Consider the following 26,946-nt stretch of genomic DNA (forward strand, 5'->3'; position numbering starts at 1 on the left):
TTTGACCAAAGTCTGCATAGTTTTTTTCGCATTTGAGAATAAATTTTCTTTTCTTTTTTTTCAAAGTACACTGTACGTTGACTTGGTCCCAAAATTAGAGCAATTTGAAAATATTTTCGTAGTAAGAAATTACTTAAAGTGCGTTGTGACAAACAAAGTACGTGAAAAATAACATTACGAAATTTTAAATTAGCTGTCTTTGAAAATAAACTTCACGAAGAAAATCTAAATATAGATTACGGAAATTCATGTAATCTACAAATAGAGTTGCTTTAAAGAAAACACTCATGATTAAGCAAGATATACAAATTTATACCATACTTTACAGACTTATAGGACTATAATATAATGCATATATGTTTTACATTATAAAGGTATGCAACATAAATTCCACAGAGTAAGTAAACATTTCTTTTAAATATATGAATGGAAATACCCTACGCTATTTTTATCTCGCGGGAAACTGAACTCGTCATACTGATTCTGGGATGGGTTCCGTTTGGAAGTGTTGTGTGGTCGCGGTTGTCTTTTGTGGTATTTCCTCGTTCGGGTTGGATTATCAAAGTCAGCCAGGTCCAGGATTTCAATTTAATTGTGGACAGGATTTGTGTACTTTTCCTCATCAATATTGTGATACTGACGACTATAGGTGCTTGTATTGTAGTGACGATCTCTGCCTTTCCAAGGACTTGCCAGACCAGTGTACTTCTTATTGTAAAGGTAATCACATTGTTATTTAAATTATAATTATTGTTCTTTGAATATTTTTTTAATTTACAATTGCTTGGTTTCCTCTTCTTCTGTTCTTACTTTCTTAAATCAATGTATAGAATACCGCCCGCCCTCTGCACCATATCCAAAATATAAAAAAGTTTTCTTACTTTAATCGGCTCTAATATTTTTAAAACGATGTTGATGTCAAAACTATTTGGTTTTATTATTTTCAAATATCATATTAATGTAAACATCTTATTGTTTACTTATTTGCTAGGCACTGTATGGTGTAATATCCAAAATGACTTTATGATATGGATTTATCTATATGACTATTTGTTGTATAAATAGATATTATTCAAGGACCTAGCACCCCTGCAACGACACAAGAAACACATCGTAATTTAACGAGGGCAAATCTCAAGGAGGCCATGCAAGGTGTGTTCCTAATATAAGGTTTAAAAATACGTCACAAAGCATTAAGGGAATCACCTGGAACGAAAATAGATTCACATGTTTTGTTTTTGTTTTTGTTTTTGTTTTTTTTTTTATAATTGTAAGAGATGAAATGCTTGTAATTATTTATATCTTTAAGTGGAGTCGGTTTTAAATATTCATTTTCTTTATCTCCTCTTTTGTTTGTAAATCAAGAAGACATGTCAGTGTTTAGAAGATTACTATTTTCGGTGACATTTAATTGTTAAAACTTCATCATGGTTATTTAAAATACACATGTTTGTCAAACAAAAAATGCTGTTTTATTCCCATTTAAAAACTTGAAAATTTTCATCAATAAAATTATAATTATTATTTATATAATATAAAGGACCAATTGCAACAAGAATTGGAGGGGGGGGGGGGTACTGCAAACACTGTTGTTTATAAATTATATGAGACTGTGACTTGTATACATGTATCTCAGATATAAATTACATTTAACTTACAATTTTTTCTTCTTCGATTTAGAAAACTTGGCAATTCCACTTTGGCTTATTGTCGCTATACTGTTGCTGATCTTAGTTTTCTTGATTGGACTTTTCTTTTACTTCTGTTGTTCCAAATACAACCGTAGAAAAAATACCTTTATAACTAATCCATGCGATGATAAACACGAGGCTTACAACATTACAAATATGTCTACGCCTGCAACTGCATTGCGTGAGTACGGTTCACATCCTTTTGTAAAATATTGTTAATACCTGTTTGAATTCACAAAATTATTAATTTGCATGTTGTTAATTTTTTGGTTGTTTCCTTTTTCTTTAGATTTTGAATCTGAAAAAAGGGCGTTATTAGATAAAAAGGAGTCCTTCGATTCGGGAAATTCGAGTATAGAAGAGACGATGCCCTCGTCAAGTTCTACAGCGTCATCGGTGACGCAACCGCAGGAAGTCGGCGAGTCTCGTCATCATGAGCGCCATATTGAACACGAACTTCTAAAAAACTCCCATCCAGAAAGTTACACGGAAGACAGTGACACAGGTCTGACAAGTAGAGATAGTGTTGGAACTACGACTGTTACACCGCCCAGCTCGGGCTTGTTTCCGACTTTTCAACCAGACTCTTTTTCTTCAAATATTGAAGATACGTGTCTTAAAAGTAACTCTTAATTAGTAATATTAATAATGTATGCAGTTATTTTGTTGTACGACATTTCACCGAGTGATACTTGTAATTAATGGCAATTTCTTTATACATCTGTTGTCAAGTATTCTTAAAACATGTTATGATGATTTGATTGTATTTCAGTATCGATCAAATAAAAAAATGGGTGTTTTGCATTAAACAAAAAATGCATGATATGGGTCTAAAATAAATTCGAGTATAAAAGACGATGTCCTCGTCAAGTTCTACAGCGTCATTGGTGACGCAACCGCAGGAAGTCGGCGAGTCTCGTCATCATGAGAGCCATATTGAACACGAACTTCTAAAAAAAACTCCCGTCCAGAAAGTTACGCGGTAGACAGTGACACAGGTCTGACAAGTAGATAAAGTGTTGGAACTACGACTGTTACACCGCCCAGCTCTTGCTTGTTTCCGACTTTTCAACCAGACTCTTTTTCTTCAAATATTGAAGATACATGTCTTAAAAGTAACTCTTAATTAGTGATATTAATAATGTATGCAGTTATTTTGTTGTACGACATTTCACCGAGTGATACTTGTAATTTATGGCAATTTCTTTATATATTTGTTGATTTTCCCCTTTGTTCATTTATTATTAAATGTATTATTAAAGAAAGATAACTTTCACTAAGTCACTTTTTAATTTATATGTAGCAAGTATTCTTGAAACATGTTGTAATGAATTGATTGTATTTTAGTATCGATCAAATAAAAAATTTAGCGTTTTGCATTAAACAAAAATTGCATGATATGGGTCTAAAACAGTGAGCAAGATGGACGGTGCTAGTATGATAATTATATTTTATAAAACAGGTAATGCGTGAAATAACCGTACCTTGTTCCTAAGACATATTTGACAACTGATTTGTAAATTTGGTATTTCAAGTACATGTACAACACTAAGATATATCTAAAGAGCTCTACTATGTATCTTTTGGAAAATGCGAGCCAAAAAATTCGTCGAATTGTTATATACAAAAGATTGGAAAAATGTCTTCATATGATGCCAAAAAATACAAGAAATTCTGAATACTAGTAATTCTTTTCGATCTAGGTCTTTTGAGAATCGATCAAGGTGTTACATCTTTAAAAACAATTCTTCGGAAAATGTGAATTTTCAATGAAATATAAAGTGAAAAGAAAAAATGATATACTTTTGTCACCTGAGTGTTTTTCATTGAACACTAACATTTTTGAAAGAATTGTTAATAAATTTTATCCTGGTTTATTTTCTGGTAAGTTCATATGTGGCTTTATTTTATATTTCCAAAGGAGTAAGAAAGAATGTTTCTATTATTTCTGAACGGTCCTCTAAACGTTGTAAAGAGAACAGATCGATTACACTATGTCAAAAAGAGCAAAGTGAATATACTGTAATCAATGCTAATTTTTCAAAATCTGCCCCCTCCTCCAAAAAAAATAACAATAGAAAACCTTTCAAAAAATATATACGTCTTGTTTTCAATGAAATATAAAGGAAAAAAGATATACTTTTATCTTTTGTCACCCGAGTGTTAATTAGATTGTTTATTTCTCGGATACGCCTGGAGGTTTGTATATTATTTTATTGATGAGTAGATGTAACTCATTTAATTTAGCAATAAAATGCTTTCTTTGTTGATTCGATCGGGATATGATGGTAGCGACATTGCAGAAAAAGTATATAACCCGGAATGATCGCTACCTTCATAACCCGCATAAATCATCATCGTATGCATATTAATGTTAATAACAAAATTAATAAATTGATTGTGAAATAAAAATAAATAATTATCGACTTACATGTACATTTGCATTGAAAATGGAAAAATCATCTAAACCGATCAATAAATTGGCCAGATTAAAAAAGTTTGATGGGAAAATTTACAAATATAGCTTTGAAATTACACTTTGCCACACTTCTTAGATATCTCTAAAGAGAATGTAAAATTTAACATTAACCAAACATTAACATAACAAGTGATTAGAAAAAATGTAAAAGATTTGTAAAAATTAGAAGAAAAAAATTTGCAAATAATAGTTATTTTGAAAATCTTAAGTGTTTTAAAACGAAACATTTTTGAAAAATAAGTTGATGATGTCATGACATTTGACATTTTACCTCATTGTCTTCTACTTGCAAAAAATTTTAAAAAATTAAAGACTCTTGAGTCCATATCAGGTACATGTATCTAGTTTAAATAGTTAAAAGTTAAATGCACATTGATTGCACATTATACAAATACTGAAATTCAATGCACGTCACGGAATTCCTGTGTTCCGCAATAGGACAAAATGGTGTCATAGTTAATTTTTATAAAATACATATTGATAACATGATTAAGATTATTATTCTTCTTTACTGGTGTGTTTTAAAATTAAGATACGAATTAAAATCTTTTTCAGTTGTTTAAGCTAGCTATATAGTAGTCCACATTAAACTTCTCCTCTGGCAGGAAAATAACCTTATATCTCCTGATATAACATGTAATATCATATTGAACCGCAGTATGGGTTTACACCTTAGAAACACATGTACTAACACATCATAAGGTTCCCCCTTGCCAGAGGAGCTCTTGGAATATGTAAATAAAGCACCGTATCTGATTCTCGACTGCCGAACTGCTTGCTCCCAGAGAAAACCATACGCGCGTGTGCAAAGAAAGTGACTGCATCCCTAAACCATGTTTACCCGGATCTAGAGGTCGCCGTTTTAAGTGATAAATGCGACTTGTATAGTCAAGATTTACCCAAAGTGGTAAGTGAGTTTTCAAGATTCTTGTCATCCTCCCGCATGTTTTTAATTCAAGCAGAGAACAGTGCAGATGTCAACGAAATCGGCAACAGATGCAGCCTGCGTTTCTTCTCAATGAAATTGACGCCTGTCATTTGTAGCTACATTAGAGAGGACAGCTTTTTATAAGTCTGGTACCTTATTTTTTTTCCCCAAAATCTGTTACTGTATTAAAAATTTGTCTTGAGAAAAAGGTGCTGACCTCAACATTTTTTACTGAACATGTGGGATGCAGCATGCATGCATACATTGTAGTAGCCTTCAACACAATCAAATGCACATGTCCCTAGCACCTTATTCAGCTAATTACGCATTTCATCAAAAGTACATGCAGTAGTGCGCATATTAGAGAAATGTTCCATGTGAGAGGTACCTAGTTTAAAATCGATATTGAAATTTTCATATTTGATTGCAATCATGTCTCTGCATTATAAAGCTACATGTAATAACAAACCTGTAATTTCAACAAATTATTTCAGGTATAATTCCGCTGTTCTCATAAACATTGCATGCTGCAAAGTCTTAGATCCGCGCAGACGAATGTCTCAAATGTTGTGCAATGTTGTCTGTTTGCATCTTATCTCTAGATCTATGAATACAAGTGGTTAGGTTATATATCCCCATATATTCCCGTCATCTCCACTGTTGATCAATGTAAGAAGTGGCACCGTGCGGTGTGCGCGTGCGATAATTAATACCGCGCTCTCACTCACTAATCCAAAACATATTTTCCCCTCGTCTGTGCTATACATCACTTGGGAAAACGTATTGTTTGCTGCAAATTGGAGATATCGTACAGAAAACAATGCTTTCACTGTAGAAAATATCATTTTTCGGTTCATACTGGGTATAGCTTTTTTTAAAAATTCTAAATTTTTAATAAGATGAGAATTGTCTTGATTTAAAACAGATTAGACTTAGCTTTGCGTTTTATTTAGGATTTAATATCTCGCAATATCAAATATTTGATTTTTCTGTGAATTTTACTTTTTGGGGGTTCAGGAAAAGTTCATGGGAATAAAGATCATGCATGCATTTACATGTCTAGATTATTGATAATAATTCTGAGAAGATATTCTATATCAAACAAGTTATGATGTTTACTGCGGCATTCGATGAAAATCTCTCCGTGAAATATGCACACTGTCAGTGTCAAGATATAAAAGACAAGGTTCCCGTTCAACCCTTTATCTGTTTTTAAAATGATGGAAACTACTAAAAACAAATGTCAACGTTCCTTATTCCATTCATTATCGACAAGTTATTTTTGGTCAGTTTCTAAACCCAACTTTGCACGTCACAGAAGCTAACGTTCCTCCCCCCCCCCTTCACCCCCACTCCATCCCCCATCACAACCCCCTTGTCCGAACAAAGAAATGCATGTAGTGATATTGGGGATGGATCAGCTTTTAAGGTTTTAATTTTGAAAGGTTTATTTTCAATGATTCATTTTTAATCGTTTTTAATCTTCTTTGAATAGTACATTAAATTTTCAAAAGCCTGCAAAGGATCTGTACCTATTTAATTTTTGTACAATCAATTGAGTTGTTATAGCCATTTAATCTTTTGCACTTGCAAATTCTTATTGGAACTTATATACATTTCTTTAATGTTCGGTAAGTTTTGTAATTTTTTTTCTGTATTTTCAAGAAGAAATATCTGAGCTCAAGCATTCATCCATTGTAAAACTTGGATGATTTTTACTTATATACAAGATATTTTGGCATTTTCACGTACATACCAGAAGTTACAGCTATTTGCAATCAATGCATGTGCCAACAACTTTTGAAACGTTTCAAACGCCCACGCCAAACGAATGTTTCTTGTAACCTGAGTACATAGCTTTACGCATGTTTTGCACCTGTCCTACCATGCATTTCCATGTGACCAAGAAGTTGGAAAAGTATGATGTAATTGAAATAAATTAAATGCAACATTATATACAGCACATGGTGTACCCAAGGGCGAATTAATTTTTATGTTTTGGTGATTTTGATATCGATTCTCTAAAAACTTCTCCCCAAGACGAAGAGATCTATGGAATCTTAAAAGTTCATAGAACTTTCAAAATGAAACTCAGGAACGATCTAATGAAACTTATCTTTGTCTTTGATAAAAGTTCTAAAATCCAATTTCAATGGTTCATAATACTCTATGATTAATTTAATGTTAGTTTTTATCTTCATCTGTACTGAGAAAAAAAAAAGCATCAGCGTTATATGACTACTGCACTACTGTGTTTTAGTATTACGTAGGATAAACCGATATACTCATAGAGAATATAACGATATCCAGGAATATGGAAATGTCACGTGGATTCAAAAAACAAAGTTTAGAACGAAATTGAGGGGAAACTGGCCTAAATATACTAGTTAAATGTTAGTCTTACCATTTGTGTTTTTTGTTTAACTTGTAAGCACAACGTTGTCGGGTATTTGGTGTTTGATTCACAATGTGATTTAATCATAATTATGCATGTGTGGTGGTTTTTCGATTGTTTGGTGGGTTTTTTTTTTTTTTAAATCTAATACCGACGCTTGCAAATCATCCAAAGTAACTTGTAATAAGAAAGAAATACATGTACAAGGAAAACACGGGACTAAGGTTTTGGTACAATCTGATTTGTCGGTTATTATGGTATATAACCTATGTGCGCGATGTATGAATGATGGATCTTAAAGGTGCTGATTACATAGGTTCACTCACATAAAAAAGATACATGTATATGTATATGTAACACACATTGAAGAAGTAATATGAACGAGAAAATCCATAAAATTGTAGCTGCTCAAACACGTTAACAGATAAAGAAGCAAGAAATAACCTTCGAGTCAAATGCATCAATTGCTGTAAACATGTACGTCTCCCCTCTTCTATATCAACAATCACCCTTCCATATTGTCTTAAAAGATTTTGGCCTCGAGACCAGTGCAAAACAATTTTAACATAAAACTAGCATTAATCTTAACAGTAAGACATTCCATTCATATTAGAGCAATATGGCTATAATATTGAAGCACTTCACTACAATTATTATTCCGGATATTTTATTGCTCTGTAACTCCAGGATTTATCATATAGAAGTGGATAATGCGCCAATCTAACATACATAAACCTGACGATCATCTCGCGGCCATATGTCGGGATCGGGGTCTGCTCGATTCACATCGCAAAGTTCATCTTAATATTCTACGATGGTTTCTAAGCTTTTTGCAAAGACTTACTTTTTCTACGATGTTTATGTGTGATGTTATTTTACAAATTTACCAATTCTGTTCGAACTCTTTTGTATGAACTCTTTACACTATGCAACTGTACTCCCCTCTTTTGCTTTACTGGTTTCGAATGATGTGCACTAACACCTGACAATTCGATGCAACTTTGTGCATGATAAAAAAGTAGTTTAGCACTATCGTTTGGTGTGGTGTGGTTTTAAATGTTAGTATACATTATAAACATTGGATTTGTTAAAAGATTTTTTGAATTTTCATTTTTGTTGTCATATCTGCATCGTATTTAAAATCGAAATGTTCACTTGCACATAATGGAAAAAGAAAACAAACTACCGACGTGCCGTCTAAGACACGTATGTCATAAGAAAAACAAAATTATGCCTTAAGAAAGTTTTAAATGTGTATACCCTTAAATTATTTGCAGTGTTCAGGAGAAAAGAATTCATGACTATCTGAGAATCGTGACAAATTCAGAATCATGCAAGCATGTTAAACACTTTAAGATTTGTCAAATTACATAATTATTAGATTTATTGAAAATTCCTGATAACGGAAAATGTAGAATGCCCCTCCCAAGATCATGAAAAAGAAAATTGAGAGAAAGTAATAATTCATCTCAGCTTCTCGATTCGAAAACGGGTCAAAGCATCTACTCAGACTTCGGTTGATTTCTATAAAAACAGTATAGTTAACTTAAATTATGTAATTCAACTCACCGTTATGTTATTCTAATGGTAAACAAGATAAGTGTTTTGGATTTATCGAGTTAAAGATCAATGTTTTTCAGACGAAATTCAGTGATTATCTTTCCATTCCCCGTGATGTAAACAAATAAAAGGGAGCAGAAAAAACACCTCCTCATATATAATCTAGATGCTGAAAAGAGAAAAAAAAATTTAGCTACGCAGTGGTGAGAACTGTTCATTTCTGATCCATTCGATGCTGGAAATAATTCCTATATCTTGGAAATATTGGAGTGAGAAGTTATATAGATAAAATTTTATTCTGTTTGCCTTCTAGCTTTTCCCCCTAGACGTGTGCGAGTACTGGCCTCACGAATATAGCTCAAAGTTCTCTATATATCGTGTAAGGATTCTTCAACAAAAGTTCGATCACGCTTTTAATCTATTTCCAGATCCCTGTTAAACGGATGATGAGGCAGTGATTTTTGGAGACCGTCTTTTGAGAGTCCTTTTTTCAGTACGGTGCCAGAATCATGGGCAGTGGGGATATCATCAATGTGACCCTCACCGGCGGGGCTCCTTGGGGATTTCGTCTGTTTGGAGGAGAAAGTTTCCCCATTGAAGTTGCCAAGGTAACAAGCATTCTTTTCTTGCAGGGTATTTTTGCCAAGAAATATGTACATATAGTCAACTTATAATTTTTGTAATAATTCTGTTTTCTTTTTTTCATTTTCATAAACGACATCCAAAAGCTATGCATGTACCTCTACTCTAAATTGCAAACCTCTGCGTAATTGCAATGTGTCTGTTATCCTACAATATTGCCCAATTGTTTCCCACTTGTTTTGAAGAACTAAAGCAAGGATGCTTGATGTACGAGCTGGAAAACTCCAGCAATGTTATTCTAGTGCAAATTGTTGATTTCTTACATGCAGTCATTATGTGCATATTATGAGAATTGCAATGTCAGGAATATTTAAAGAACAACTGCATTTTGGAAGATTTATTGCATAGTTGTGGTCTAATAGTTTGTCATTACTGTGATGACAGATAATCCTGAAAATGATTTACAGTTTTATCATTCCAGTTTTACCATGACAAATTTTACGTATTCCATGCATTAGGCACATGTTCATGTTCATGTAATTTTTCTAATAAAAAGTTTCTGAAAAGCTCATTTTCATGGCGAAAAGGGAAATAAGTTTTTGTTGATAATATATATATATATATATATATATATATATATATATATATATATATATATATATATATATATATATATATATATATATATATATATATATATATATATATACCCAATTCAAACTTACCATGACATTTTTACGTAAACCAGTCCGTTACGTGTAGGTATATACTTTGTTTATTTTACAATTATTTTGTGTTTCTAAAAAGGCTCCCTAGTGTAGAGAATCTTATGGACTAGAGGTTCTTGATGCATCAAGTAACCCTTTTGATCCAACAGAAATATTTTATCTATAAGCCAAAAAAAAAGTGAAGAAGGAAAGCTGGAGTACGTCATTTTTATTGGCGGTTGTTGCAAGTTATTGTTTAGACAACGTTTCTTACAGATACCACCAGTTTCTGACAGTTAAGAGCTGTTTTCACTCTGATTTGCAAATCGTTGAACAAACTTATTGTAAGCTTCAAAGCCCTATCATGAAATGCGAAAAAGGCTACATTTTTGTATGTATATAGATGATAGGGAAAAGGCTCTTGGTTCATAGCCACGTTGTTTACTTTTTTCTTGTTTTATGGTTGCCATTCTTAATGGTTTGAAGATTACAGTTGGAAAGGTTAACCCAACGAGAAACGAATGAGAACTCGATGTATCGTGCTTTTCTGCATGTTGCCTTTTGATAAGAATAATCGGGTGGAGCAAGCTACATGACAAAAACACGTGTTGGGGGTTGCTTTCGTTTGAAACACTCTCCCGCCGACAACAAGGCGAGTTCTTGTGAAAAACTTCTCCCATATCTGACATTTAGGTAAACAAAGTTTGCGATAAATCCATACCTACAGTTCATATGATTTATCGGCTGAGTTCGAACACAGAACTTCCTTAGCTAATTCAAACTATTATGAACAATTTATAAATCTGTTCTGGTTTCTGGCTTTCGTCTCAGGGCAGAATCACTGATTGGCTTTGGGAAAAGTTTTGGTACGGTTGTTTTGGGGGTTTTTTATGTTAAGAAAGGCCTTCTTGTGTCATTTGGCAATCCGTAAACAATGTTAAATGCAATGCCATGTGTGCGGATCTTTTACCCCCACAGTGCTGCTCCTCTGTGCATCTTTGCATAACACATATTTTGGATGAGTTACAGACAGCATTAGGTAATATGCACCACGAGAGGCGAAGCTCAAAGACCACGTTGTTTTTTGACCGAACGGATTCGTTGGAGAAATAAACAACGTATTGGAAAGTCATTCACTGCGCGTTAGCTTTATGTAACAAACACTACAATAGGCCAACGTCCAAGGTCAGATACAGTAGCATGAATAAAAAAAATAACAGGTGAAGGTCATGGACTACTCAGATGGGTTATGGAAAACGGTATTGAAACTCGTCATAACAAATAAATGATTTATTATAATACATGTAACTTTTGCATCTATTCTTTTGACTTTACATAAAGTTTTTAAAGATGATTTTAATAAAAAATATGAAAGATTGTGCATTTACGATTTACATATTTTTCTCATTACATTTAATTTAAGATTTTTGTATATTTTGATTTTTTTGGGGGGTGGGGGGGTGTTGGGGGTGTTTATACAGCAACAGAACAATTTTATTACGATGCATTTACCTACATTCATTCTGAAAGAGCATTCATCGTTTTCAGACCTCATCTGTCTTCCCATGACGTATGACGTCACAGGGATAATAAAAAATGAACGTCTGCAAATATTTGATCCTTATGTTCTTTCATTGTTACGAAAAAAAGAAAGCATTGATTAATCAAAGTTTAGATTGGAAAAAAAGATGTTGATTCTATATTTGTATAAAATATACTTGAAATTCAAGAAAATCTTTCCTTTTTTTTGGATTTCATCCAATTACTAATAGCGAATGATACTAGTTTTAGAAGATAGGCAATATCGTTTACCTGTTCACTCCACTCTTATAAGACCAGCTAAGAGCTTTGTGAAATTTGAGAAACTGATTTAGCGAAGATTTTGCCTCAGTTTCTATTATCACTCGGGTAGTCGAATGTTTTGAAAATTATATTGATGAATTATCTCAACAAACCTGCACACCTATATCTGATTTAGAGTACTGATGATTATCAAGGCAATTTAAAAATTGTAAATGAATGTACATTTGTATATTATAAACTGACTGTCTGAATTTTGCAATTAAATAAATGAAATGAATAACATATTGGATTAACTCACATGAACAAGACAACAAAAATTGCGGGATGTTTTATTTCACATATTCATTTTTTTAAACAGTTTTAGCAGTGTCCACTTTAAACAAACAAATCTAGAGCAAATTAAGATTGCAACAGTATCGCAGTAATAAAATAGATTCAATTCAAACAAAAAATGTATAATTGAAACTCGTTTTTAAAAATATGTATAGATGTTGCTTGTTAACAATTTTGATTTTGCACAACTGTCTAAAAATAGACTACACTTTATCAATCGAAGTCACTGATGATAAAGATATATATATACATGTATCTCTTTGCTTAGTTTTCTATAGCTTTGATTTTGTATTCCTATTTACGTCAAGCGTTTCCCCTTTCTTTTCCTATCAATGACAATTTGCTACTTAAAGGACATTTATTTAAAACGTGGTAAAATAAAACAATTTTTTTTCTTTATTTGAAATGTTATTTATGATAATGCACACATGCCAGAGACAATGCAATCTTTCTGCGCAACTGCTAAGCAAAATTGCATTCTGATAAAGTGCAGAATGATTTGTCACTTGAAGGGCATAAATAAAAACTTCATTAAATCCTTTTAGTAAACCCATAAATGTAGATACATATTGTGTACACGCAGCTTAATGGGTTTCTGATTTGGCTGTGGTGTACCTTCGTTTTTAGACCTACCTGGTTCACCTGGAAACAGAAGGCCCCGAAACCCCAACGCTTTTCATCTTTTCAATGGTGATTTGTGAATTCGCTATCAAGATTTTGTCACTTCCATTCCAGATACGGAAAAAGAGTAAAGCACACGCGGGGGGCCTGCAGGAGGGAGATGTCCTGCTTCGTCTGAATGGTGTCCCCGTCAAGGGGAAGACCCACGAAGCGGTCATGCACTTGGTGGACAACGCCGGGGACAAACTCTCCATCGATCTCCAAAGGTATTAGGTTCTTATATTCGCTACTTTAGCATCGTTATTATTATTTATTATTTAGCATTGATGGCAATGAATTCAGAAGTTGAATTGTGGCTCTCTCTCTCTCTCTCTCTCTCTCTCTCTCTCTCTCTCTCTCTCTCTCTCTCTCTCTCTCTCTCTCATTTGAAGCTTAATTTGTATTAGAATTTTAGAAACTATGTTTTGATTTTGAGTTCATGCTAGAATATAAAACAAGTTTATTTTAAATCAAAAAAACATGCACATTTTAAGTGTATCCAAACCTGCTTTGTTTAGTACTTACGTAAATATTGGCAACATTTGGTTTTGAATGTTTTCATAAATCATTTTTGAGGTCATTATCTTATACTTGAATATGCGTTGTTTTCATTAAGGATAAAAAATAGAAGTAATTCAATAAGAATTACTTCTACTAGTATTTATATCAATATGAAAAAATTAAAATTTCAGTGACTTGAAATTATTAAAAGGTTACGTTTTCTTACAGACCTTACGGTAAGAAATCCGTGAATGAACAACAGATGCCTGCCCATCTACAAGTTTCCCAAAAGACTGACAAAAACATAGTGTCGTCTGCTTCCTCAAACTACGTTATCCCAGAGGGTGACAAAACGCGGAAAATCATCACTCACCAATATCAGGAGAACGAACCAGGGGGCCTGAAGTCCAACACTTACATTAAGCAGGAATTGGTGAGTTCTCAGCCCTATCAGCAAGTCACAATGAATCAAACCCAACAGATGCCTAGGCAGGTTTACGTTGACATACAAGACCAAAGCAAACCAATGACCGAAAATCTGTCGCCATTACCGAACGATTTTCAGCCAAAATCCGCTTCGAGTCCGGTTCCTCAGTTTCGGGTTAGGAATGTGAAGGACAGTCTATACAATTCTCCGGCTGGAAAAATGTATCCGATTCAGCCACAACAACCGGTTCCAGAACCGCAACCATTACAGGAGAGCAACACCAATATCCCCATGTTCCGGGTTTCTAAATTTCAACCTGGCGTTTTTAGTCATGAACCTCAGGTGCGGTTTGAGCCTGAACCCGTTTCTCACTACGAGCCAGAACCAACTCCACAACCACAGGCAGGAAGTATACCTCCAGCGCCACCACCGCCTGCTCCGCTCATGATCCGCAATGTGGAAAACGAACCAATGATGTTTCCCGTACCAAGGCCGACATTTAACGCTATCAAGGAGTTGGTCAGCTATAAAGCGAAAACTCAGAATGACGAGGATGAAGTCGACCACGAGTATTACGATATTCATGGTCACAAACATCTTCCCATCTTTGCCCCGCCTGTAGAGATCGAACCGGAACCGGAAGATGGCGAGCACGAGGAGAGGAACATCATGGACAGTGGATATGATGAATCCCTGATGACCCCGGGGAGTGGTACCCGACCCAACCATCTTCCTAACCTTGATATTTCCCGGACGTACAGTTTGGAGAGTGATGGACCGGGAACTCCGGACACAGGATCGACAGGCGCCCGGCGTAGGAGTAAGTGTTGTGTTCGAAACCATTGATCACCTCCTTAAAATCCCAGAATATAATTGTCGTTAAAAAATTGTTACATTATAACTGATATTTATTTTCCAATCTAATGTTGTATTTTGCATTAATGTGTGTTGGCTTTTTAGTTTGCTTTGAGTTTTGTTTTGTTTCCATTTTTTATCTTTATTTATTTTTTTTATTTATGTTTAATTGGGATTTTTCCTGGTTTTTTTTTTAATTTTATTTTCATTCGGTAAGATTTTTTGTATCATACAAACGTAGCCATTTCCTTTATAATACCATGACTTTGAGCCCACGAGAACATGTATACCTATCAAACAAATTACTTTCCTAAAACCCCAAAAGTTTCTGTCATCAAAAGTGTTCATGGACAATTTTAAAACTGTTTGAATGCATATGCGTGTATATCAAAAGAGGTGAATGGCTCTTACTAAATACCTTGTTAGCTTACAAATATCAATATATGGGATTTCAATTTGAAAATTATTTCATTTTATATATTTGCTAGTATATATTTACATATTTATTTTATTTAAAAGTTCATATACTTCGTAATTGTGGTAATAGATTTTAAAGGAATCTGTACCAGTTAATCTCAGAGAAAACTGGTTCAACAAGGCATCAAATATCAGAGGAAGTAATTACTAAAGTACACCAAATTTATACAGAATTAAGTCTCAATCATCAGATGGTTGAACATTAAGCAAAGGCTTCTAAGTCTGTAATAGCAAACGTATCGACAGTTCATCAGAAATCAAACGGCAAATGTATATAACAAACATCAGAGGGGGCCCGGTGTGTTTAGATAACCTTAGACCAATCTTATGAACGATAATCCCTGGATTAACTTTATCTCATGTCGTGGCATCGATCATATGTTTGTAATTAAGAAGAATGGATCAAAAATATTTAAATTTTTTTTTATATCTATCAAAATTATTTTTGAAATACACCGTTTTTATTTTTATTTTAGTATACAAGCACCGATAATTTCATGTATATTTCGAAGTCCAATGCTAAATTTTAGATTGATGAATGTGTTATTTATTTTCAACCTGACGTTGCTATAGATCTATGTCCAGACAACCATACCCCAACCCCAACATGTGCTGTAAGATCTTTATAGGTATACATACATGTATATTGGTATCAGCCGAGATTTCACTAATTACCCCTGAAGACTGAAGAAATGGCTAACAGATGGGGAACTCCCGACTCGTTATCGTAAATGAGGGCTTCCTATACAAACTCACTTGAATGACTTTCTTTGCAAACCGACCTGGGATTATATGAAAAGAGAAATTATTTCAAATTAGATTTCTAATGTGTTCCTTATCTCCCTTCTATTCTCTCGTTATTATACGTGATATTTGAGTGGTTCTTATGGGATTTACAAAGCATATGATATTGGAACGTACCCAAGAGGTACCGCATTGACTTAATTATCCTTGTCATCAGGACGGTGTAGTTACCTTGATAAACCGGACGGAAGGTTCCATTCCGGGGGAAGGGTAGGGGATGATAGGTTAATCAATCAATCTTTTTGGGGTATTAAGATTGATTTTAATTCTTTTTTCTTGTAGAGAAACACTATGCTGATTCTGCTTTCTACGATGATCCGTCAACGAATTATCCGACAATCGAGGAGCAAGTGGACCTCTGCAAGAAGATAGCAAAGTCTCTCACTTCGGCGGCCAATCGACGCGCTCGCGGTGCGAAGATGTTTGCGAAGCGCAAACGCAAGTCAACCAAGTGGATCCACGATGGAGAGCGATACCACGGGTCGTCATCGGCGGGGGATGTAGCTGATTTGCGTGACCTTGATAGCGAGCTTATTGAGTCGGAAGGAGGATTTAAGCCCCTTTTCCAGTTTCGTATACCTAACCTTGCTAATCGAGTCAATTATAACGAAGACCACAAAATGAGTTTGTCAAAGGATGAATTCGAGAGGCTTCGACTGAGCGCGAACAAAGTGGACCACACTTCTGTGTCGCCAACACAGTGTCACAATCTGGTGGCTGATTTGCAGAGTAAGAGGAACAGGGGAGCTAAATTGTTTCAAAAGAGGGCCGCCCGCTCCGAGAAATGGGTGATCGACGAAAACAATGCACAGAAGCCTCCGCCGCAACCCCGCCTGAATGAAATTGTGAGCCACTCCCCTGTGAAGCCCGCTCTCTCTCCCTGGGAGGCCGCAATGGAGAACCCGCTAGGGTATGTGGACAAAGCCTTCGACCACTTGGACGGTCGGCCGAAACCTCGACCTATGTCTGTGCCCCAGTATCAGCCACCGCAGCAGCAGTACCGGCCCGTGGTCCAACCAGTTTCTGTCCCCTATCAACAAACTCAAAGCTACTCTTATCAGACGAACGTCTCTCTCAAAACAGACGAAAAACCGAAAGTCGTAACAGGCCCGAACTATAACAGACTGGCCAAGGGATGGAATACCGGAAGAGACCAAAGAGATGGTAAGACTTTGTTTCCATTTTATTATTTATTTGATATCAAAATAATTTACATAAATGTAATACATGTATATATTTAAAATTCGATTTTTTTTTTAGGTTAAGAGCATTTCGATTCAGAATAATCGGTCATTATGATTTGCCTTATCAAGACTTCGACACCGTTAGTGACATACAATGTAGATTATTTGCGCTTGTATCAAGTCTTTGACAACTTATAAATGTCTTATCGGAGTTAAAGCAAATTTCAAATATTTCACATTGCTGTTCAGAGATTTGAGTAAACAAATGTTGACAGTATTGGTTTGGTCAGCAATCACGGGATATACATGTATCTACCTAAGCGCATTGTCAACTGCCTCAGAATGTCATCTGAATTTCAATGTAACATGCTGACACGATTCATCAATTTCATTTTATCAAAGCGCTTCATTAAAATTGTCCTTGCATACATTTTATTTTCCTAAAACAGGTTCCCGCCGATTGTAAGTATACGATTGCTCCATAACCATTAGCTATCTAACTGATAGATGATTTGTATAGATTGGATGCCGAGACAGAAGAAAAGCTCCCGAATTTTTCACATTGCAATTTTCAAAGAAACCCTTAACCAAAATCTATCCCCCTTCTCACCCGTTTAATCCCCGCACCCCAATTAGAGCTGGAAGCTCAATCTCTAAATTAATGCAATGCACCATAAGATCATCGACACATTTTCTTCTTGTCTGTTACACGGTGCAAATTAGTGTTTTTTCTTTATCTTTCATCGGATTGCTGATTATGAGAATTAGTCGTTTTGATTATAACGGTATACGAGCTGGAGATCATTTGAACCTATATAATTATATGTATGTATATATATATAGAAGCATCAGGTAGAAACATCGGTTGCTCATTAGGGTGCAGGAGAAAACCCTTGTACTTGTTTTTATCTATGATCTGTTTTTTCGCTGTAATTATGTAATATGCTGTAACGTTACTGTTCCATGCCCAGCAGTTTGTACCAGAGTGCATGATTCTTAGGAATTCATAAACGTGTAGATTAGCTCTCACTGTCGGGATTTTTTTCTCGGATTTGCAAAGAAATGCCAAAGGGTTGATAAAAAAAAAAACCTACGCCATCATCAAATGCCTCGTACTTTTTTTTTCTAAATAAAATATGTATGTCCGAAATTAAAGTGTAGATGACCTTCTTTTCAGGGTCTACTAGAAAAAGTCAGCAGCAACAGTGGGTGCAGCAACAGCAACAAGACCAACAATGGTCATCACAGCAACCACAAATGTATAGGCAGGAACCACCCCCACCCCCACCCCCACAAAAACCAATCAAACAGCAAGATAACTATAACCGAAAAATCAAAGCTTGGTCGTCTGGACCAGGTAACAATACAAGAACTGTTCAAGAGAGCTCGTCAAACACCACCCCCATTTACGGGGCGCGGGGACAGCCCCAGGGCTTCAAAACGACGGATTCCTATAATTATGAAATGACTGCCGTAACGGAATTCTAGGACTTCGTCGTCGTTTTGCAATATTTAAATTATTTGAAAACCAAAAAGAAGATATTTTATAAACGCGTGGGTTTATTACTTATCAAAATAGAGAGCAAGTGGTTTTTTGTTATTTATATATTGATTTTTTGCCAAAACGAAAATGCTCAATTTGATGTTTTGGAGTGTGCCGTTTAGATGTCGGTTTGCACTTAGAATGAGCAAAAGTTAGTGCATTTTCTTTCCGAGTTCATCGCGTGATAATGTAGATGCCTTTATGTATATCATATATTCTTCACTGTATTACCATAGTTACTGAAAAGCATTCCCGAGATTGTTTTTATTTTTCGTGTGGCTATGTATTCCTTTGAGTTCCGATCTGTGTACATACATCTTTTGTGCAGAACTCGTATAACTTGCCAGAAAGAGCAATGTAAGAATGCGTTTGATTGGATGATACGTTAATGCAGCTGGAGGTTTTGAGAGCTCGGTACACCTATATATATAATGTAGTAACCGTATTAATGTAGGTAGCTGTTTGGCTACAGTTACTTCTTCGTGATACAAGATTAACAACGACCCCAAGACCAGCGAAGAGGGAGCAGCCTCTATATAAGGACGCCCGTATCGTATTTCATAAGATATAACTTGACATGAAGTAGAGATGTATATACTGCCTTGCAGACGAAAATATCATCATGTCAGAATAGGTTAAACCCATGAGTTAGGAAGACGTCTACAAAACCAAGAAATCCCAATACTGAAACTCATAGTAGCAATGTTTGCCCGTGTTTCCTATTTGAACCTTATCACAATACCTGCACCATCATCAACTTTCGTTTATTCAAATGACCGATGACCCCGGAAGAACGGGTGGAGCATGCGCAGAAACTAAAGTTTCAATTCATATTGAGATTTTTTTAATTTTCTTCATTTATGAAATAATGTGGAATGTTTTGTAGCAAACTAGAAAATTAATTTATAATTAGTATTGATTTTTAAAAGTAGGATTGTTATTATGCACAAACATTTGATTCTATTGTCATTTTTATTCCATTGCCAAAATGTAAACCAAAAAAATATACATTAGGTAGACTGTATTTGATAGTGATGATGGGTTTTGTGCAATAATTTGTGGATGAAAGTTCACCGATTTTTTTTCTTTCCTTAATATAGTTAACATGTTGGATATTTTCACTTGTGATTATATCTTTGTATGTAAAATCAAGTTTTAACCTTACTTCGAAGTAAAATGAAAGTTTTGAACTGTTGTTTTGTGTTTCAATTCTTCACGTATGTGATTTGGGTACCAAACAAAGGCCCTGTATATACTCTGGTTAAAAACTGGGTGCAATTTACGTTGGGTTGTCTAGTGCACAGTTATAAATAATATTATCTTCAAAATGGAGGAATTTGATGAACATAATCATCGCCGAACTAACGCCTGACGTTTAACAATAAGATGTGAATACGTACATTGACATACACTATCTGTCTGATAATTTACACTGCGTTGGGTCTTGGGAAATGCAACATTAAATATAGTTTAATGAAACATTTCTATTCCATTACACGTGTTATGAATTATTTGAGTACATTCTGATTTTAAAAAAGTGCACTAAAAACAAACACGTTTCCATCTCACATTTACTGAGTTGAATAGAATAATTAAATATTGTTGCACGTAATTAATCAATGAGTTTGATAAAATATTATTTCAGTATTTCAACCACTGAATTAACATTTGTTTTCTTGTACGGATTGGAGATGAGACAATTATTAGAGTAATTCGGTCCTCTATAAGAATAAACAATTTGTATAGAAACAATGGCGTCTTCAAAATGACATGCGCAGATCCGGAAAATTTTCGGGGGGGGGGGGGGGCGGAGGGGACCTAACCGTTATTTGAGTTTGCCAGGTGGTCTGAGGCATATTTTTAGTAAATTTTATAACGTAAATTTGAGAAATTTGAATTTTGCGACCCCCCCCCCCCCCCGATTCCCCTCCCCCTAGACGTTCACATTAACAGGTTACATTGTCGCTGGTAACCCATGGCCAGTCTGTCATGTACATGTATATATACATGTATGCGAGACTGGACAATAGCTAAAGTTTGTTGAGGATACTACATGCAGTGCAATCTGATTAAAATATGATACTTTGATCCGTATATCTTAATTTTACAAATATACCATTAGGTACATGTACTTTCTACATGTAACTAATCATCTTCCCTTGATTAAATGATTATTCTTATCAATAATTACACGATAAAAACAGAAAGAAACGAGCACTGAATATGACATTTGGAACATTTTTATTTTAACGTGAACGAATCTTATAAGAGTTAATTAGATTTTTAAAAAATAACAATATCTCAGACCATTCTGTGGAATTATGAAAAGATCGTATACTTTTCGTACGTTCATAGGAACGTATTTCGTGAATGTTCCTCTTGATAAATTAATTCTCCGTTTCATAATTCATCATGTATGAAAATTTGTGGATAGATGGAGACACAAAAATTGATTCTTCATAAATTATAATGATTCCAACATGTTTTTTTCACTCTTTGACAAAAAAAATGAAAGAAAGTACTAGACATATGTGATTGCAATTTACAAGTTTAAGAAATAGTAAATTCAAATACATAATGTCGTTGACGCATACCCTCTAATCTATAATAAAAGATTCCACAGATGTCAGAGAGTGATACAAAGCACTGGATCTCGATGGAAGCCGTCTAGTTTCAGAGAGTGAATAAAGTCACATCACGTAATATCACTGTAATATCACTACTTGTTTTCCTCGAACACTTTTTTTAGTTGTCCAGATTCGTGCATTCTGATCAGTTCTTTTTCCCCTCCGATGTATTTTGTACCAATAAACAGTTGGGGAACCTGAAACAAGAACGAAAAAAAATATTTGTACACTACTTTTGAGTGCAAAAAAAAAAAACTTAGAAAGGGCTGCTCCCCTTTCCCTTTTAGTGATATTTTTTAAATTCTAAATTCTAGATATTCTTTGTTTGAAAATCACATAAATATTATGACCCAGATGTAACTTCTATTGTACATGTGATCTGCTGTAAAACAGAAATGTTTTACAATCTTAAATACAACTGTCTATATATAGCTGTACGTCATATGTATGTTTTAATGAATATTTTGATCGGTATGGACAAAGTACCTGTTGCAATTTTAAGTTCAAATAACAAATATAATTAATGATACATACTGATCTTGCGTCCGTCTGACAGAGAATCTGTAAATAGTTTTCTAACTGCGTACAGTCCTGTCTACTTTCGATGTCAACATACAACAGGTTCTTCAGATTGTATTCAGCGAGGATCCTTTGTATCAGTTTACAATCAGGAGAGTATGACTTAGAAAACACAACAATGTTGCCTTGGGCAAGTTTCTTATCCACAAATAACTTTGCACCGGCCATTCTTTTCAATTTTTGTCCATACACCTCGCAAAGCTTCCCTAACAACAATAATGGCGAAATCGGAATTTGGCAAGTCGTTCATAAACTATTTCGAATAATTTTTGTGTCATTAAAGATTTATATTAATCCTTAGTTTTATAATAATGCTTAAAACCATTTAAGATTGTATTCCGATATATCAACTATTCTTATCTGTGATTACAATAAGTAATAGACAACGAATAGAATTATGCCATTATATCTTTTCCTTTATATATATAAAATTGTTTGATTTATGGGAAAAAAATGATTCTGAAATTTTGCGTGCGACTTTTTTTGCAAATGTCGCCATTATAACATTTTTTTGCAATAACATCAGTTAAAATCCCGGATAGATGATTTTACTCGACTTTTACATGTCTAACTGTTACCATGACCTCATGGAATTGTGACGTCATTGATATGTTTCGGATCCTGGCAGTGGGGATGTTGTGTTTACATGTTACCTTCGTGACTGTGGTTCTAATACGACATCAGACTTTTGAAGCTTGGTAAGTTTGTATTTTCACATATTTATTTGTATTTGGTTTGTATGTGGTTTTTATGTCTTTTAGATTGTTTTGATTAAATCAATTTTATCAAGAAAACGAATGTAAGCATTTTTATCACACAAATCACACAAATTGAAAATATTAGTAGCATCGATATGATATCAGTAACAAATTAAGAAAGTCAATGGTAGTTTTTCTCTAATTTAATCTATTTTATAGTGTTCCCAGCAGCAGCAACATCAACTTGTTTTTTTTTTAACTATCGAAATTATTATTATTTTTTAAAGCTAATAATTTAAAATATTTACTTTGTACGAATTTGTCGTAAGTTACAATGTATATTGTTAAACGAAGCTCAATTCCCTATGCATACATATAAGTCCGCTTATAGGATCACGAGATATTTGATAAATGAGAGCACAATAGTTTATCACGGCGACACCGTTTTCCTTATTTCAAGCATTTCGCACTATGGTACCCGTGGACACATGGACTCGCTCCTGGGGACCCTGGCGCCGGGGGTCCGGGTGTGTACGCTCGATAGGATCCGCCCCCTGGACATCTTCAACGAGAGCGTGTGTCTCAACCTCAGTGGCTACAACGTACACCCCACCTGTCACCTGAACCAAGCCGTGGAGGCCCCCTACAGGATTCTACTAGTATTTATATATTTACACATGTCTTACATTTATTATAACTTTACACGTACCTGTGTATGGAACACTTAAAATGCCAAATATGAATGATAAGCATCTAATGATGATACTTCTTCGTTATATGTAATAATGAGAGTTTATCATTACATGCTGGTATTTGTTGAGACAGACGTTCCATGCGACTGTACACAATATATGAGTGGTGATCTGCTGAGTTCCATCCTTTTTCTAATGAAAATTTATAAATTTTGGAAAAGCAGATTATCACTTCTGAATCCAAATTAGATTCCGAGAAAAAATTTAGATTCAGGTAAAAAAAGTTAATAGATAAAACTCGTTAGATAGATTTATCGGGTAGTCTAATTTTAAATTAAAAACAGTTTGGTATAAAATGATAATTATTGATATTCTATGGAATAACCATCACATTAGCAACACAAAAGATTTAATATACTAGTATAGATTTTATCAAGATGTAATATTTTTGAATTAATTACAGTTAAGTACCGATTAACGACTGCAATGAGACTTTTTTTAAAATTATATTTTAATTGACAATTTTGTTTCAAACAGGGAGGAGTGATCGTTTTGGTTTTAGTCTCTTTGACTTGTTACCATCTTATATCACACGGACTGCTAATCAACGCTCTAGCTAACCTAGGACTATAGGGGAAAATGACCAACGCCGGTTTATATACCTAAGCCATTACCAACAAATTTCATTGCTCCGTGTTTACATGCAGCTAATATAGCTATTGTAAGATCTTGGATAAGAATTTAGACTTGAAAGCCGCACTGAAAATTCATTGAGAAGTGTACAGTTGAAAAAAAATGCAAATCAGAGGCGATAAAAGATGTTTGTCTATACGAACACGTGAGGATAAATTGCACGAAAGGAATTGTTTACAAGCTGGCTATCAACATCTTAGCTAATGCTTTTAAATGAAAGAGACTAAGAGACACCGAATAGATAAAGGTACCCAATTAACATAGCTCCAATGTTACAGTTCCATTCAATATATATAACGTATATATTCAAAAAAATTGAGGAATATAATCGAAGAAGAATTTACAGTCTTAGAAAAATTCAAACTTGAAAGATGGAATGGAAAGAGTTGATTATGAAAATGAGAGGCGCGGGATACGTCGATTTGTATTTATATAAACCCTTATGCTTTCTGAGGACAAAGTTTAGCAGATAGTATTGTTGGCCAAATCAAAGAACCATAGAAGGGACTTTAAATATAACGATTGGTACTTGTTTTTAAAACTAGAAAATAGAATGTCGTGTACTCTCTTTAAGACTGTTAACAACACAGACTACAGATAGAATCAATGTTAATATCTAAAATCTGCATATTTGGCTAAGCACAATTCGTATGAATAAAAATACAAACATGGCTGTATATATTCATAGATCCCATTATACTTTGTATTCATTTGTCATTAGTTAAGTTATTTATATGGTATTACTGTGAGTAAGATTATCTTTTTCATCTCACCCATATCTTTAGGCTAAAGTTAAAAAATGTGACATGACAAACCATGCATTAAATTTTAACTTTAGATCGAAAATTAGAAGATGAGATTTCTTTCTCCGAATCGATGTTCGATTCGGAGAAAAACATGAATGATTTGGAATTGAAGCCAATTCCAAATACCTGCTCGCGGACATACGGATTTTTGTTGGCAATGTAGCTGAAGGCATGTTTTAAAGATGCTGTGTATTCAAACAAAAACCAGCAGAATCACAGACAAGCAGCTGATACTTGAAGAACCAACACGAGATATAGACTTCATTTATACCAAACATGGAGTCACATCTAAAGAAATGACAAGTCTGGGTTTCACAACTGGATAACTTTTTAAAAAGTTTTCGTTTCAGCAAGGATACTTATACGTGTATTATGAACCATGATTCCAACTAATTGGACATGTGTTTATGGGGACTATTGACCTGGCGTTCACTGTACCAACAACATTATAGACGCAACATATTGTACCAATAATGTTATAGGAGCAATTGTACCAATATTATTGGAGCATTGTACCAACAACATTATAGAAGCAATTGTACCAACAATATCATAGGAGTAATTGTACCAAAATTTTAAGAGTAATTGTACCAACAACATTATAAGCGCAATTGTACCAACAACGATATAGGACCAATTGTGCCAATAACATTAGAGGCGCTATTGTACTAACATTACAGAAGCAACTGTACCAATAACAATATAGGAGCAATTCTACCAACGACATTATTGGAGCAATTGTACCAGCAACATTATAAAAGTATTTGTACCAAAAACGATATAGGACCAACTCTACCACCATTATAGAAGCAATTGTACCAACAACGTTCATTTAAGAAATAAACAACGTTATTTAGTGAACATGGCGTTATGAATAGCAATTGCTCTGTTGGCATATTCCATGATGCGCGCTAGCGCATCATGGAAAATATGCCAGCAGAGCAGTTGCTATTCATAACGCCATGTTCACTAAATAATCGGTGTTTATTACTTATATTTGCATCATTTTACTCGCAAATACCTTGTATTAGCCTAGACCTTTACATTTATATAGCTATTACATCAAAAGTAAACATTCAGACTGTAATGTATCTTTCTAATTCACATAGATTTGTTAACAGAATCAGTGATATGTTATAACAGTAACTCCTTTGAAATGTTATCAAAAACTTGTTTTAATATTAAATACGTCAATTTTAATGGAGTTGGAGAAAAACACATGATGTATCGTATAGTGGTTTAAATCTATAACGTCATGGAAAAGTATATATAACGTTACACCTTTATGACGTCATAGTATAAAGACAGAGCAATTGCGATTATAGAGAAATAATTGCAGCTCCTCCGTATTGGCATACAGTGGGAAAGAACAATGGAAATGCAAATATATCCTTATATATTTACATTCACGGAGTATTTTCTCCTCTATTTCTTAAAAGCAAACCTATTGCGATTCAATGAATCTACAAAAACATATACATGTATGTGTAAACATTTGCATAGGTCAAGAGGTCATATCGCCTATCATATAAGCTTAAGTTGGCTTTATAATTCTTTTTTATGTATACAAAACAACATTTAGGTTCTTAATGTTTTTATGTTCTGTCTTCCTCATACGTAAGACTAGTATAGTAAATAAAAAGAATTTACAAAAGCTCACAGATATAACCTTTGTTAGTAAGCAACAAAATCTGATGAAAAGCCCTAGATTTGATCGCATGTCCATACAAGTTCATATCCCAGAGAACAAGTTTGATATTGCTGTTTATTTAGCAAGGAATACGATCCATCAAATACGACTATTATACTCGGTTTTCTTAATGAAGTTAACGTCTTCCTAGCATGCTCTAAAATTGAACGTTATGGCCATTTCTGGTCCCGCCGTCACCAAAATTTTCCAATCACTCAACTATGTACTCAAC

The 26,946-nt window shown here is 34.3% G+C and overlaps 3 protein-coding genes across 6 annotated transcripts; 2 read left to right on the forward strand and 1 right to left on the reverse strand.

Moving 5' to 3' along the window:
- The first annotated feature begins 402 nt into the window (after positions 1-402).
- LOC128165614 (uncharacterized) lies at positions 403-20,119 on the forward strand. 4 transcript variants are annotated; one of them, XM_052830327.1, is made up of 10 exons: positions 403-720; positions 1,066-1,152; positions 1,681-1,872; positions 1,981-2,196; positions 4,956-5,077; positions 9,548-9,661; positions 13,214-13,365; positions 13,868-14,886; positions 16,485-17,366; positions 18,564-20,119. In XM_052830327.1, exons 1-10 carry the CDS (start codon positions 489-491, stop codon positions 18,872-18,874), a joined length of 3,327 nt encoding a protein of 1,108 aa, XP_052686287.1. In that variant the 5' UTR covers positions 403-488; the 3' UTR covers positions 18,875-20,119. The 4 variants fall into 4 exon arrangements, with proteins under 4 accessions (XP_052686287.1, XP_052686283.1, XP_052686285.1 ...); XM_052830323.1 differs by lacking the exons at positions 403-720; positions 1,066-1,152; positions 1,681-1,872; positions 1,981-2,196 and having other exon boundaries at positions 4,920-5,077; positions 9,482-9,661; XM_052830325.1 differs by lacking the exons at positions 403-720; positions 1,066-1,152; positions 1,681-1,872; positions 1,981-2,196; positions 4,956-5,077 and adding an exon at positions 9,182-9,322 and having other exon boundaries at positions 9,482-9,661.
- A 1,029-nt stretch (positions 20,120-21,148) lies between these two features.
- On the reverse strand, positions 21,149-22,378 carry LOC128165621 (glutaredoxin-1-like). The gene is made up of 2 exons (XM_052830345.1): positions 22,091-22,378; positions 21,149-21,753 (listed from the first exon to the last, which is right to left on the reverse strand). The coding sequence occupies exons 1-2, from the start codon at positions 22,301-22,303 to the stop codon at positions 21,649-21,651; spliced, it is 318 nt and encodes a 105-aa protein (XP_052686305.1). The 5' UTR covers positions 22,304-22,378; the 3' UTR covers positions 21,149-21,648.
- A 336-nt stretch (positions 22,379-22,714) lies between these two features.
- Positions 22,715-24,848, forward strand: LOC128165859 (uncharacterized). The gene is made up of 3 exons (XM_052830760.1): positions 22,715-22,833; positions 23,294-23,492; positions 24,063-24,848. Exons 1-3 carry the CDS (start codon positions 22,715-22,717, stop codon positions 24,156-24,158), a joined length of 414 nt encoding a protein of 137 aa, XP_052686720.1. The 3' UTR covers positions 24,159-24,848.
- Positions 24,849-26,946: the final 2,098 nt, after the last annotated feature.

The sequence above is a fragment of the Crassostrea angulata genome, chromosome 10 (assembly GCF_025612915.1).
Source record: "Crassostrea angulata isolate pt1a10 chromosome 10, ASM2561291v2, whole genome shotgun sequence".
Classification (NCBI taxonomy): domain Eukaryota; kingdom Metazoa; phylum Mollusca; class Bivalvia; order Ostreida; family Ostreidae; genus Magallana; species Magallana angulata.

What these genes read in the sequence shown, in the direction of transcription:
- LOC128165614 (XM_052830327.1), top strand. Translation starts at nt 489, where the DNA reads ATGGGTTCCGTTTGGAAGTGTTGTGTGGTCGCGGTTGTCTTTTGTGGT. An exon ending in GTGTACTTCTTATTGTAAAG is followed by an intron (nt 721 to 1,065) that starts GTAATCACATTG and finishes TTGTATAAATAG; the next exon opens with ATATTATTCAAGGACCTAGC. An exon ending in TCCCCATTGAAGTTGCCAAG is followed by an intron (nt 9,662 to 13,213) that starts GTAACAAGCATT and finishes CTTCCATTCCAG; the next exon opens with ATACGGAAAAAGAGTAAAGC.
- LOC128165621 (XM_052830345.1), bottom strand. Translation starts at nt 22,303, where the DNA reads ATGGCCGGTGCAAAGTTATTTGTGGATAAGAAACTTGCCCAAGGCAAC. An exon ending in GTCAGACGGACGCAAGATCA is followed by an intron (nt 21,754 to 22,090) that starts GTATGTATCATT and finishes TTCTTGTTTCAG; the next exon opens with GTTCCCCAACTGTTTATTGG.
- LOC128165859 (XM_052830760.1), top strand. Translation starts at nt 22,715, where the DNA reads ATGACCTCATGGAATTGTGACGTCATTGATATGTTTCGGATCCTGGCA. An exon ending in CATCAGACTTTTGAAGCTTG is followed by an intron (nt 22,834 to 23,293) that starts GTAAGTTTGTAT and finishes CCTTATTTCAAG; the next exon opens with CATTTCGCACTATGGTACCC. An exon ending in CCCCCTACAGGATTCTACTA is followed by an intron (nt 23,493 to 24,062) that starts GTATTTATATAT and finishes TGTTTCAAACAG; the next exon opens with GGAGGAGTGATCGTTTTGGT.